Source organism: Protopterus annectens, chromosome 9.part0, assembly GCF_019279795.1.
Source record: "Protopterus annectens isolate FY-2018-M chromosome 9.part0, PAN1.0, whole genome shotgun sequence".
NCBI classification, from domain to species: Eukaryota; Metazoa; Chordata; order Ceratodontiformes; family Protopteridae; genus Protopterus; species Protopterus annectens.
The window spans coordinates 1,508,705,163-1,508,720,951 of record NC_056743.1 but is presented as its reverse complement, the minus strand read 5'-3'; the positions used below and the strand labels follow the sequence as shown (position 1 = coordinate 1,508,720,951).

At 40.9% G+C, this 15,789-nt stretch overlaps 1 protein-coding gene across 1 annotated transcript in view; it reads right to left on the bottom strand.

The window, feature by feature from the left end:
• The window catches only part of PGLS (6-phosphogluconolactonase), a 164,621-nt gene that overhangs the window by 77,520 nt on the left and 71,312 nt on the right, over positions 1 to 15,789 (bottom strand). Inside the window, exon 3 of the mRNA XM_044084451.1 lies at positions 2,346 to 2,453. Coding sequence (XP_043940386.1) covers positions 2,346 to 2,453 — 108 coding nt within the window. The remainder of the gene's footprint in view (positions 1 to 2,345; positions 2,454 to 15,789) is intronic.

Genomic DNA, 15,789 nt, shown 5'->3' with positions numbered 1-15,789 from the left:
GTCAAGTATACTTTCTTTTTGGTTGGGTTTACCTATCCTGGTAGGGGTTTGGGTTTGCCTATCCTGGTAGGGGTGGATATAATTTGTGTAAATGCATGCAGGTTAATATGGGTGGTTGGGGATTCTGAGGAACAGGTGCCCCAGTCTATGTTAAAGTCTCCAAGTAGTAGGGTTTCTTGGGGGTAGTGACATGATAGCCAGTGCAAGATATCTTCAAATGTAGATATATTGTTACCCGGGGGAATGTACATACAGATGATATTAATGCATTTATTTTTATTAAGTTGCAATTTGATGGCAAGAATCTCTGAGTTATTAATCTGAGGTTGTTGTATTACATCTATGGTGACATTCAACTCGGATTTATAGAGTACAGCTACCCCACCCCCTTCCTCGAAGCACGATCCAGCCTGTGTATGTAGTACCCAGGTGGTAACACTTCATTGTCTTTAGTGTTAGGTTTTAACCACGTTTCAGATAAACAGAGAATCTCAGGGGAGTGGACATCCAGAAGTGCATGCAATTCATGTACCTTGTTATTAATGCTTCTAATACTGAGATGACAGGCTAGGAGAGAGTTAGTTGGCCTATTAATTGTAGGTTTGTAGCTTAGATTGCAAGTAGAGGGGGTATGTGCATCTGAAGTGAGTGGGCCAGGGTTGGGGTGAATATCACCACCAAGTATTAGGTTGAGTCTAAACTTGGTGATGAACTTCAGGAATTTGTTTATTAGTTTGTGGTAGTGTTTGGATCTAGAGCTAATGTGCCTGGGGTTGAAATGCTGATAGACTGAACAAGATGTTGGATAGGTTCTGGTACTGTAAGCATGGTTGAAGGTGGAAGGATTTACAGCTAGGGTGATAGTATGGCCTTTTGGGACCTGAAATCCTGTGAGAAACTGGTTCTCATACAAGGTAAGGAGGTATGGTGCGAACAAGAGGGGTAGTAAAGAGGAGTATATCATTATCTGCGATTCAGCTAGTGTGTTAAGGAACTGTTTTACCTGGTGATGCAACACCAGAAGGTAAGAGTGGTGAGGTAAAGGTACTGAAAGGGGGATGGGAGAATGCCAGATGAAAGCTAACAGGTGTATTAAAATGTAGGTAGATGAATGGGGGAGGGTGGAATTATCCCAGATGAAAGCAGATAGGATCTAGAAAGTGGGGGAGTGGCTATAGTACTATAAATTTAGAGGGACTGGGGGCGGGAGGGGAGCGAAGAGATCCCGAGCATAGCGAGAGTGAACGTAGCGGGGCTATTGCAGTTTACAAGGTTTCCTAAGGTGTCCTAAAGCTATAAGGTAAGTATTATAGATCTTAATGTAATAGTCAATTTACTTAAGTTACAGGGGAAGGAGGCAAACACTCAAGTAGAAAAAAAGAGCCCTATGGCTGACCAATATGGTGACCTGCTTAATTACACAGCACTGTAAGTGAAAGTTTAACAAATGTTTTTTTGTGTGTGCAACCTACTCTGTTTAAATGATGAGAGAAACTGATTGCAGTCCTGTAGACACCGTTTTGTACGGAACTGTAGAGTTCAATCTGAGTCACACCAGGTCAGCCAAGGGGAGGAGAGGGAAATCCTAAGCACCTAGATTTGAAAAAGAAAAAAAAAAAAAAAAAAAATTACACACATATATATATATATATATATATATATATATATATATATAAAATATATATATATTATATATATATAAAATATACACACATTATATATATATATATATATATATATATATATTTATTTATTTATTTATTTATATATTTATTTATTTATTTATTTACACACACACACACACACACACACACACACACACACACACACACTATATATCTCTATACATACATACATATACACACACATACATATCTATACATAACCTCTCAGTCTCCACTATTAACTCCACTGCACAGTGCAGTACAATACGAGTTTTGACAGTGATGCACTTTTCCCAACATGTGCTCCAGTACATACTTGATCTCAGAATACATTTTACTGTATACCAGGGCCTACACTACACAGTGGTGCACCTCTTACTATGTGCGAACATCTGTTTCAGTCAGCTGTCCACAATACATGAAGTGGTACTCTGAAAAATAAATCTAACTTTGTACATCCACCTGCTCAACAAAAATAAATGAAAAGGTGCACTTATACCAATGCCAAGTACAGGTATTTTACTGGAAAAATCAAGTCACAGAATTATGCCTTTTCTCAAAACTAGAGGCCACACTGCAATACAACCTGATGCCACAAGTCTGCAGGGGTTGTGAGACCCTATCTTACTGTTCAGAGTCTCGGTTGATATTCATGTTGCACAGTAACAGTATGCCAAGTACCTCTTTTAGCTTCCTCTCATAGTCGGCAGCTGCATCCTCCACTGGTAGTGCAGGGTTAATGACAAGAATGTGCTCTTCAGGTACAGAGATCTTTGTCAGAAGATGGGTCTGAAATTCAAAGTAAAGAGCCTTGAGACAAATGCATACAAAAGACAGCCCCAGTACAACCTACAGATGCTATAGCTTTCTTGCACACCTACATTAGCTTTACTCAGCCCTCCACATCAGTGTCATTTAAACTTGAGGAAAATGCAGTTTTTGCATCATCATGTTTGCCTTGGTACATAGCAGTCATGGTTCTAGGTTTTCATTCTCAATATACATGTATGCATGGATCAAAAAACAATTCCTAGAGTACATGCATCATATTGTAGCTGACAAACCAAGATAATGTAGTACTATAAACCAAGTACTAGCTGGTTCTAAAACACCCCCAGCTGATAATTCCAAATGGTTTTGGCACTCTTTCCACTGCTCCCCGAAACTTTAATGCAGCCCATGTACAACCACACTCTGCAAACTTCAAACACCAAATCTGACAAGTTAGCAGCATTATTATTTAATGTCAGCCGGACAATCTGAAAAGCCTTTTCTACTTGATCACTATTAAATACCCCTCCACCGCATTCCCCTCACTAAGGTGGAGATGCTCTCTCTCACGTTGTCAGTGATCATGACACCACTTATCAGTGACTGCTGTTGGCGCACAAGTTTCCCTATATTAAATGCACAAATCTGTCAAGCTAGAAATCTAGACCTCGATGCAATGTAGGCTCAAAAGAAAAAAAAAAAAGAGCACAACTTAATACAGCATTTAATCACCTTCACAGCTACTGGGAACATAAGATCTTCAGCTAGGTCAATCAAATTGAAGGACGCACTACTCTTCCACCAGGAGCTTCCTGGAGGAAGACGCTCCAGAAGATGTATTGCTGAGGATCAATGGAACACTTAAGCCTGGTTACCATGAGAATGTCTTAGTATAAAGACAGTCATTGCATTTCTCACTCCAGCTTTCTGCAACTACATTCTACACAAAAATTAGAAGCAGATGATCTTAGATCTTCTGTACAAAACATTTGGTCTTCCCATACAATTTCCCCAATTACAAATGTAGAACTTGAACAGAAATGCTATTTTTAGTGAACTTAGACTGGGCTAATGAAATGCATCAACTCAAGCTTCCCCAACACATATCTTCCTCAACCAATATTACTCACTACACAAACTAATCAATACAAATGTGCACTAGCAAACAGACTAGAAAGATGCCACAAAACTGCCACACCTCCTAAAATTCTGAGAGAGAGATCACAACCCATTTTACCCACCTGGTTAGCCACCATTATGCCCCCTCCCACAACCACCACCATATACATTGACTGGCAAGTTTAACCCATGTTAAAAAAAAATAAATAAATAAATGAGATTCGGGACATAAAAATGATGCCCCATCCTTCATGGTACAGTCTCAAAAAAATCCTGTCAAAAGGCCGCACACATCACAAAGGTGCATGCTACAAACTTAATACAGTAGCAGCCTAACATAATAATCAAAGTAATAAAAATGTCTCCACCAGCAGAATAATTGCTGAGAAACAACTATCAAAACTGTATCTTCTTCTTTTGGCTATTCCCATTAGAAGTCGCCACAGCTGAATAACGGTCTGCAGAACAATTGGCACTGGCTTTTTACAGTGTCGAGTTGCCATCCCGGTGCCCAACCTTCCACAGAAGGCACACACACACACACACACACACACACACACACACACACACACACACACACACACACACACACACACACACACACACACACTCGCATCTAGGGCCAATTTAGTGTGTCCAATCCACCTGTAGCATATCTTTAGGATGTGGGAGGAAACCGCAGCACTCTGGAGGGAACCCACGCGACCGCAGGGAGGACATGCATACTCCCCACAGAAGGCACCCCAGCCAAGAATCAAACCATTGAATCTCTTGCTGTAAGGCGGCAAAGCTAACCACTGAACCACCCAGTATTATCAATGCCATACACACTATTTTGCAAGGAAGTTAAGACCTGCCCCCCAGCACCCTCCTAATTACATATACTAAGTGAGATCACAGAACATTCTAGAAACTGTAGTAATTAGAATTAACAGAAACTGTTCCTCCTTCTCCATGGTTGCACAATCTCACCAGTACAATCACTGAAAATGCTATTATTAGGCTTGTTTGACTTGCCAGATGCTTGGTAAAGTGAAAACAGTTCAATGCTTAAATAAATTGTGTACCTGGAAAAAATATACAGACTGAATTTCCTTAAAGTGCACAGAGTCTTTTACTTGTTTAGGCTGCTTGCAAATCCTGCAATATTACCAACTGGAAATGGTCCAACAATGCTTCAACAGCTTTGGTAGTAAAATCAAGAAGAAGCTGAGCTACATAGAGCTTACACTTGTGATTAGGACACTGAATAGTACAACAGCACTTTTCATTGTAAAACAAGTAAAGAAACTATTATCTGTACTGCTCCATCATATCTTAATATATCTATAAAAAAAAGATATCACTATCTGCTACTCATAGCTGCAATGTCTGCCATGCCCGGAGCACAATATTCTTCTGTTTGATGCAAGCCAGGGATTCTGTCAAATTTAAATTTAGAGAGGAAAATTCTAAGCTGTGCACTTTTAATTTGTCTACGAGAAGAGATTTCAGAGGTGCATTCTGTTACATTCTCAGCACTTGAAATGATTCAAAAAGCTGTGCACATCTAATCAAGGGACCGGACAACATTAACAGATGACATAGTAGAAAGGGATCAGAATAAAGACCAAGACATGAGACTGCACCAGTGAAGACACTGTGATAGAGCAACTTGAGATATGTGGTTTTGTCTTAACTATTCAAGGTTTAAAACAAGACACAGAGACACAAAATTAATGCAAACCCCTCTCCAGAAGACAACAGGGCAGCTGATGAACAACACTTAACATGCAGCCTCACTTACAAAGTTCACATTAACTGATCTCCCCATGTCCAACAAGACAACAGCAGTTCTACTACTTTATCCGATGCAAATCTGAACAAAATCCAAAACAAACTTGCATCCCATAACTACAGCAATAAAACAAAATGTCAGTAGCTAAATAATAACTTTATAAAGTGAACTAAAATAGGCAATACTAGGCTTCAGTGGAACTCCTTCCTCCTCCAAGGTATAACAGAGGAACTGAAAAGTTATAACTGAAGAACTGAAACAAATTATCAAGGTAATCTACAATAAACCATGCAGCAGCTACTGCCAGGAAATCCTAAAAATGCATCAAATTAAAGACAGACAGGATTAATCCTAAATACTTCCACCATAACCTGATAATAGAATACCATGTATCGATTCTCTCAGCAATAACTGCAGTATATAAATTAACTCATTCTGACAAACACTTACCTACTCCAACAAACCCTTCCAAGAATAGTAGCAGTTCTGGCTCACAATACTAGCAACCTGACATCTACTTTATTTTTGGCATCAGTACAGGTGAAGACTCATTCTACAATTACCCACTTAAACCAACACAAGAATCCTTCACTGATCCTATAACCGTTACCTCACACAAGGGAAAATGGGGTGCCAGTCCACTAAAGGATGCATATATGCATATGCACACAGACAATGCAGCACGTTTACAGTTAATTTGAAGGACTGTTAATTCGGCTATGGTATGTCTTTGGGAGGTGTAAGGAAACCAGAGCACTTGGTGAAAGCCCAGACACAAAGAAAACAAGCAGACTCTGCACAGAAGGCAACCAAGCAGGTAACAAAAAGAAGCAAGCAGTGATAAGCAGCAATGCTCACTGCTACTGCACTGTGCCATCCTCAGATCAAGCAGAAGCCTTCAAAAACAAACATCCAGAACTCAGAGGAACCCCAGCAGTCTGCATTCCTCATTTCTTAAAGATCATACTCCCACTGTAAAGCCTCAAACCAATCTCAAATGTCCTCTACTACGAAGGTCAGTCCCTGAAAAGCAGAACACAACCTACATCATTTCAGAAAAGCAAATGCTAAAAACCTGGATGACTACAAGCGCACCCACTCTCTTACCACTGAAATGGTTACCTAATAACATACTTAAACACAGCACCATAAAGCATGCACAATGCTGTTCAACTACCATTGGGATGTGGAGGCAAGATATAGCAGTCAATATACACCACAGTTGTTATAAACAGCACTCCCTAATGTCATACTTTTAAAAGGCACCAGATTTCTTTTCTCTTTTGTTTCTTAAACACAAATTACAAACCAATGGAAAAAGTAGTTTGAGAAATACAGATATAGGAACTTACCTACACCTGTGAAAAAAAGATGCGTGTGTGGCAAGTGTCAAAACTTATAAGTTTTCAGTACCACTCACTGGGTATAACCCTCCCAGGGTAACTCCACCGTCCTCTTCCCACAACATACTCTCTCTTTAGTTCCAAGCCGTACACAACTTCCATAAAAGACTAAAATGTTACGGGGGCAGAGACAACAGAAGTTAAGCAAGCAGAAATATGCGAGCCTCCAGACCCTGGGCTACCTAAAAGAAATCCTCCAAGTCTGCAAAAATAATCAATCATACACAGTTTATCGCCACCAGTTCTATAGCTTCTACCTGGATCCAGCTATTCCTACAGAATATATCATAAGAGGAACATCAGACATTGAAGACAAATCCTGTTTACCTTGTAGCTTGCTTTGTACCAGTATGCATGCTGGTATGTCTGGAGAAAAAAAAACTTGCCAACTGCATCAACCAACAAGGTGCTAGAAGGTACCACAGAAATTAAAACTTTAGCTGCAAACAATGTGGAAGACATCAAGGATGTAGATGCTTAATCAGCCTTCCTAAAAATCTTCCACTGTGGTGAATACTACCTCAATACAGCAGGTTCAGACACTAGTCAACTCACATCAACAAGAGCTTACACAGAAAACAGTGAAGCTGGAGAAGAGGCACCACAGAAATAATCTTCATTTAACAGGACAGAAAGAAGGTGTGGAAGGTAATAATGCAAGGACATTCTCAGAAAAGAATCATTTTACATCACAGCAATTGCCAGGGGATAATCTTGAGTACAAAGCACATAATCACTAAAGTCTAACAAAACCCAGTTTTCTCCCATGGCACATCATATTCAGATTACTCTGAACAAACAGCTGATGAAAGCCATGAAGAGCAAGGCATTTCTGTTTAGTGGCCACAAAGTTAATTAGTGCACAACTTTCCAAAGTGCTTTGAGATGCAGAAAATTTCCAGAAATGCTACTCCTACACATTTTAAGTACCTGACAATTTTGGTATTAAAAACAGAAGGGCTGTAAACATCATATAGCAAGCCTGATTCATTTTTTTTTCTTTCAGCAAGACCAGCTGCTTAGTGAACTACCTAGTGTGATCTATTGAGCCTCTCCAATACAGATAAAAAAAAGTCTCACTTCCATAAACCCACCAGCGCTTCTGTCAGGTAAGTCTTCATGTGCATAATCACTGCTTATACACCACCCTAAGGTCCCAACCCCAACAGGGAAAATGCAGCACATCCCTTGGAAAAGTAATCACCTGATGATCCTGGTAGCATAGACTCTCAGAGATTAGGAGTAGCCCAGAGAAATACCCATGGACAGAGGTCAACTGACAGCTATCTGTAGTTCCTACAAGCAATACATTTTAAGTCCTGGCACAGACCAAGACTTTGAGATGGGCTTAGTATGTCCACCAGCAGGAAAGAAAATGAGTGGTACACTGACCCACCAGCTTTTAAGTCCACTCTTCACTTTACCTTGGGGAACTCAAAGAAAGGAACAGTAGTGACATGAAACCAGTGCCACCAGAAAGAAATTGCTGAAAAGACCCAAGTGAACATACTCATGCAATATGCCCCAAGTTGAAAAACCCTAACCACCCGGCTTAAGTAACTGGTGATTAAATTGGTGCAGTTTAACTCTCCGTGCACTGTGTTTCTCTGTAGTTATCTTCGGTATCACGGCTGTAAATACTGTTGGGAACTCAGTCTACTGGTGATCTAGTGTCAGCTGCAATTAATTCAACAAAAACAGAAGTTGCAATAATTTCCACACCTCATCGTAGTGAAGGCTGGTTGTAGACGCACTTGCATCACAGCATACAGCCACTTGTTTACCACATACAGTTTCTACAGAGTTTTTTTTGTTTCCAGTTACTCTAAATACTCACTTTTTGTTCACTACTGTTTAGTGGTTATTTGTAGCAGTATGACAGTGGTTAAAATTCTAAATCCTATTGTTGAATGAAGAAGCTCTAATGTTACAGTGTATTGTCTTACACCACTGCCTTAAGAAGTAAAATGTTAACATTGCTTCACAATAGGAAATTAAGACTGCATAGAAACCCAGGACATTCCTGAACATTTTCTGACAGGCCTACAGATGAGAGATGATAATCTCTCCTCAAAGAAAAGGCATATCATTTTTTGTCAATGGTCTCCTGGGTTGGTCAGCCATATAGAAACATCACATTAAAAAGGTAAAGGGGCTTTTACAATAATTAACAGTCGCGGTGGTGGTGCTGCGGTAGCGTTGTCGCCTCACAGTAAGACGCTGTCTGGTTCAATTCTCAGCTAGAGCGTCTTCTGTGTGGAGACATGCATGAATGGGCACACCTTCGTTGAAGGTTGTGCGTCAGGGCTGGTAACTCGGCATGTAAAAATAAACTACCAATCATTAGCTGACCGGAGTTCCGCTGTGGCGACCCCTAACCGGGAAAAGCCGAAAGACACAGCAACAACAGTCAAGTGAAAACAGATTGTTCTTTGAACAATATAAAAACCAAACCAGGGCTCATCAGAGTCTGTACTTGCCTTCCGTGATGCCGCTTTAGATCAATTCAGTTCCTGTATTTTTTTTTTAATACTGTGCTGAATTGTATCAGAGAGACCAAATTCATACTCAAAGGGATACAAGACCCAGAAAACCTTTAGTGACTGTATAAAAATTTGAAGCCATCAGAATACATGAAGAGTCCTGCACCCCTCCAACACAGGTTTTACCTTCACCACCCCATCTGGTGAGGCATGCAGTAGACTAGTGTATTTTTTGGTGTCAAACTCAATTGCTAACTCTGTTACTGATGTGATTATGATCCAATGCCCAAGAGATCATTAGTGTGCAATTGTTGCTGTTAAGAGGTCACAGTCAACAACCCCCAATAAAACAAACAATGGTGAATAGACCCCTTAAATTTACAGTATCCCAGGTTGAGCAGTTTTATTACAAATGAAGTGAATTACCTGCTAGTTAACCCTACAAGCTCAGTACTGCTTCTTCCATAGTGGCAGGTCTTTAAATTTCAAAGCTCTGCGGCAGCAGCTCAAGTCCTTGGTAAAAGGCGATACGAAAAGATCCATCCTTAAGGAACGAACCCTAAACATCTATCTTCTTACTTTGTAAATGTACCCACTTCAGAAATAAGTCTGTTTTTGTAAATTATGGATTCTGTCAACAAACCTAACACATTCATAAGGGAGAGATCTGAACTATAATTGCAGAGGACAACACTTTAAAATGGGTTTCATTAGCTAAACTAGGTAGGCATTTAGGTTAAATAGGTACAAGGCAAAGATGAATACTACATGTATAAATGTCAACAATAAATTGGTGCTAGATCCTAAAGCCCTCAACTCTGCTATTCAATGCTTTTACACCACCTGCTGTGTTCACCTAAGATCCTCAGGGTACCTTACCACGTTAAAACTACCCAAGTTGCAGGATAAAGCTCAAACTAACTAGGTAAGGAACTTCCACTGTATGAAACTCTATTAGCTGTAACCTCCAACTCCACAAAACAAAGTCCCTGGCCCCAATGTCATATGGACAGGAGTAAAATAAGCTTCTGAAACTAACTAAATCCTCTAAGTTTGCTTTTTAACCAGATAAGAGTTGGAGGCACACTTCTGATGTCCATACAGGAATCCAGAATACTTGTTCTCCCTAAAGCCAAGAACGACCAATTATTGTTTTTTTTCCTTTGTTTCCCCTATCTTTTTGTCTCCGCACAGCTGACCATTAGCCTCCAGCAGGGCCTTTCCTCCTCCAATGGGAATAGCAGGCCCTCCTTCTCCTGCCCCAAACTTACTCCTGCCCATACTTGGTGCCGAGAACAGTAAGGCTCCTGGTGCAACATCATATTGCTGCTAAGACGTGTTTTGATTTCAACCCTTTTTCCCTTCCCCCTGCACATGCCCATTTCCATCCAAGGGGTGGGCATGCAATGAGGACGTGCCAGCACGTCATCCCATCTCATCATCTACTAAGGCAATATCCTTCACTATTCTCATTTAGGAAAAGGACTCCTTTGTATGTCCCTAGCCTCCTCTAGGCATGAAATGCAAGAAGCATCCAAGCAGAGCCCCATCAGGATAGGCATGACCATCCTTTCTGTTTCAGTGCCTCAGCTGCAGAGCTGCTAATCAAACCCTGGTTGGCTGGCCACAATCAAGGCTTTAGCCCTCTGCTCCACAGTGCTGAAGCTGGAGAGACCAGCTATTGGAATAGAAAGTACAGTCATGTATCTTCATAGATTCACAGGTTCATAACCGCTTACTAGGCTAATGGCCCTAGGGTCCTTACAAGCCTAGCCAAGTTCACCCTTGTTCTCGTAAGGGTCTACAGATATGGTCTATGTTATAAGCAGATCTAAATCAGCACTAACTGCCTCTATCCAAGAGGTATACAGGTGAAACCCCTGGGGTGAATTTGCAGTTTCCCATCCAATCGTCTAAGTTACGCTTAAAGGATCAACGAGGGGCTCTGTTTAACCTGTATTGGAAGATTTTTCCAGAGGAGAGGCATCCTCTAGGAGACGTAGATGTCTCTCCAGCAAGTCCTGTTGATGTCACATGCTAGGTTAAGGTCCCTAGAGAGAGCGAATAGTGTGCCATTTGACTTACAAATGTGCATTTCCATTAAGGCAGGATCACAGGTTGCTGTGAAAGCATGGCACAGGTCGCCTCTGAATAGTCTATATGATACAGTACAGTGACAGGTGATTTCGGTCTGTCCACAAAAGACATGTGCTGAAGACCCTGAATTTTCCTTGGGAGGAGCCTTTGAGGTCTCTCCAGTTGCTGCAGGTGCCTGTTTAGGTACATACCAGTAGTGTACTCTATTACTGGTTTGATGAGGGAAGAGTACAGGCGAATTATAACATCTTTTGTTCTGGAAGCTATGTCCTTGCTTACAAGGCGAGCAATGTAGAAGGCCTTCCTCACCACTGTGGAGATAAGGTGATCAAAAGTAAAGGTGATCAAAAGTAAGATTGCTGTCAAACTGTGTATACAAATGACTCACCACTGATTTAGAGCTAGGGTGTTGTTATTAGTATGGTAATCTGCAGAGACATCACCTTTGCCAAAGGGAATGATAACACTTTTTTTGCGTTGAGTTTAAGACCAGGACACCAATCACTGGTTTGCGCAAGTCCTTCTTGTAGAATGTTGACATCAGATAGGGACACTACCACTGCTGCAGTCATCATCAAACTTGGTCAGCCCCGGACCTTTTGTTTTTGCCTGTACTTCTGTGAAGTAGATTCCAAACAAATGAGGCCCCAGCACCGAAACCTGTGGAACACCACTGGCAACCTCCCTATTTTGACTGGATATGTCCTGTTGGAGAGCCAGTTTGCAACCCACCTGACAGTATATAGGTTGACCCCAAGCTGGATGAATTTTTCAATGATGCCAGAGTGAGAGATTGTATAAAAGGCCTTGGCCAAGTCTAGGTAGGTCATATGCACAGATCTGCCTTCATCTATGGCTTTGTTGACAGTAACGAAGAAGTCCACCAGGTTCAACAGGCAGGCTCTCCCTTTAACAAAACCAAGCTAGATCAGGTCAAGTGTTTGAAGGTCTCCTATATCCTTGCTGATAAGGTCCAGGATGACTAACCGTCTCCATGATCTTGCAGATAAGGCTGGTTAAGCTAATGGGTCTATAGTTCCCAGGGTCAGTGGATGCACTCCCCCCACCCCCTTATGCAAGGGGATGATGGTAGCGGTTTTCCATTCAGCAGGGGCAACACCAGTGCTTATGCTGGGGTTGAAAGAGTACCCAGTGTTGCTAACTCCTGTTTTAAACCACTGAGAATGCATCCTGAGATGTTATCAGATCCAACAGAGGCTGTGTTTGTGGCCTTGGACAGAGCAGTTAAGACCTGCTCTTTAGAGACACTAGGTGGAGAACAGGTGGTAGGAATGTTTTGGGGTATAAGTGGCAGGGACAGGAGGGAGAGGTTTTCACCGAACCTGTCTGCTAGCAGGTTGGTTATTTCCACTAGTTCAGTAAATGTGGTACCATTCACTACCAGTTCTGTGCAAATCTGGGTTTTTCCTTTAAGGTTTTGATGTAGCTAAAGAATCCCTTATGGTTACCCAAGGCTAATCTAGATTCAGTTAGCTTTAGAGGATTTTACAAAATGTAAATACTAGAAAAACATGACAAACTGGTAGGAATTGCAGAATCCAAGGTGATATACAAGTGAAAATACTCTATCAACAAACGAATGGCCAGTTCAGAAAATAATAACTTCAAACTGAAAACTACAATGAAAGTCAGATAAATTGCAAAAATTTAATAAAACAAAACCATAAAACTGCTACACTAAGCGCTTTCATCCCATACCATAAAGGGACTTCTTCAGAGTCAGAGTAATCACCCAGTAGACTGTACACTAAAAGCCTGCAAAATTACACTGTATCATTCACTAAAAAAACACACTTCCATTTAAAGCAACAGAGCACTTAAAAACATTGCGACTTCGACCTTAAACATATATCAAAACAAAATCAATACAATATTCTTTTACAGTTGAAAAAAAACTAAAATTGCATTAATAATCAAAGAATTAATAATTGTGCACTAACCTATCTACTACGTTCTTCTTTCAGCTTTATCCCAGTTAGGGGTCGCCACAGCGGATCACCTGTCCGCTCAAGACTGGCAGTGGAGTTTTATGGTGTCGAGTTGCCAGCCCAGCCCAGCCCCCAACCTTCCATAGAAGGCACACATGCATGCACTCATGCCTAGGGTCAATTTAGAGTGTTCAATCCACCTACAGCATGTCTTTGGGATGTGGGAGAAAACCAGAGCACCCGGAGGAAACCCACACAACTACAGGGAGGACATGCAGACTCCACACAGAAGGCACCCCAGCTGAGGATCGAACCTGAAAACCCCTTGTGAGGCGGAAAAGCTAACCGCTGCACCACCGCAGCCGCTCAAAATCTCTACTGCGTTAATGACCTTAATTTGAAAAAACAGGAGAGGAAAATAGAATCATTCAAGTCACTGGGGCCAGTGGCATTGGTCTTGATGTGCCACTCTGCCTCCTTGAATTCAAGCTGCATCTTCCAAAAGCATCTCTCTTTCTATATTATATTTATATATATATATATATATATATATATATATATATATATATATATATATAATACACTTTTTTTTTTTAAATACACATAGATTTTATATCTATAGCTATAGATATATAAAACCAGGCAGGGGGATGAAAGAAGGCTTGGCAAGTGCACAAGAATTTCTCACAGATTTCACTTTGAGATAAGTAACCATATTAGCTATCAAAGAGGTTTGTCAGCCTGGTAGACAAAGTCCTTGGCTTTCAATGCATGTTGGATACACTTCGGGAGCATATCCTTAATCACAATGGCACTGAAGGAAGACCTAGAAATGGAAAATATGTCCAGCCTAAGGTGCTCTGGAGATGAACTTGATGATGATGCAGTCATAGTTTAAAAGTCATCTAAGTCGGCATTCCAAAGAATGTTTTGCAGGTAAGGACAGCATTGGAACTTAAGAGTGCACGGATTTGCAACAATTTTATCATAATAAAAAATGCGTTTGGAATAATATTGACAAAGGTGTTGTTCCATAACCATCTTATCTTCTTGACCTTGGGCAAAGGAAACAAACAGCTTGTCAAATGCACAGTAACTTGGGTTCCGTCACCCAGAGTACCACTCTATCTACAGGCTCCCACAGGAGGGGATACCTTGTCAGTAAATGACTTGAGAGATGCACACACCGATTTTGGTTAGACTCAGCAGCCACCACAGGCATAAAGGAAGTCGTGTTTCTAAGAGGAAACATCTCATTACTGAATGACAGGTTAACAGTCAGGGCCTACAACTCAAATATCTTTGGCAAACATAAATAATTTAAGGACATTGGAATTTCACCTATGGTCTGGCATCAATGTCTGTGTTAGAGGCAGTCTGCAAATGCTCAGCCACCCATACCAAAGCATATGTACCTCTTGACACAAACCTCAGGTATCTACTTGTCAAGATACATTTGGGAAGCATGGCAGGCTTAAAAGGGCCTCCTGGGATTGTTACCTTGGTAATCATCTATGAAACAGCTGTGTGTTTAAAGGAGGGAAGAGACATCTTCAACATAAAGTAAAGGTCTCCAGAATGCACTGGTTCTCTGAATGGAGACCTCAGAAAGAAAAGTATTTCTAAGAAAAGCCTCAAACTTTACAGAAGCCAAAGGCAAGAAATTCTACCCAAACAGAAAGATAATGTTCATTTATCCAAATGTTCAACTAGTGAAAAACTAGACTCATCGAGTCAAAAAATATTACAGGACTTCATCATGAATCGTTTTGGCCTCACCTCTTGAGCTGTGTAACCTAACATTTTTTTTCCATTTGTTCACATATATTGTTTGGACAGAAAAGTCCTCTGAAATTTTGACGCAACAGACACCATCCAAGAACAGCCATCTGACCTAACAATTAATGCTATTAAAGCAGCCAAGAAGTCAGCATGGAAGTTCAGATGTGAATTCCACGATGGTTACTTCAACAGCCGCTTGCATGAATTCAAACCTGAGGGGAGTTTTAAATGAGGAAAGCCTGCAGTAAAGAAAACCAGGTATGTCTGGACAAAAAGGGAGAATCAGAATTACTCTGGCATTGTGCAGCTTCATCTTCTGAATGACCTCTACCATTAGGGGAAATGTATAAAAGCATAGAGAAAACATTAAGATCAGGGTTTCACTAAGATGTAGTGGATCTGACCATACTGGGTAAGTGTGAAAGAACTATGGCATCTGATACTCATAAGAGATGCTAAAATGTTGCAGTCTGCTTTGCCCCATTTAAAGAAAACTTCCTGGCTACAGGTTTGCTAAGAAATTACTCATAAGGGCATTAGAATGCAGCAACTCCGTTTGTTCACTAGACAGTTTACTTCCTCTCTGATGTGACTAACCAAGAGAAAATGGTCATTCGGTATCACCCACTGCTAGACTTTCACAGCTCTTCTGCAAAAGGGTGCAACTTGACCCTGCTTGATGACTCAACAAAAGTACAGCGATACTGTCCCAACCAGAAGGGGAAAGATTCCCTGAATTACAAA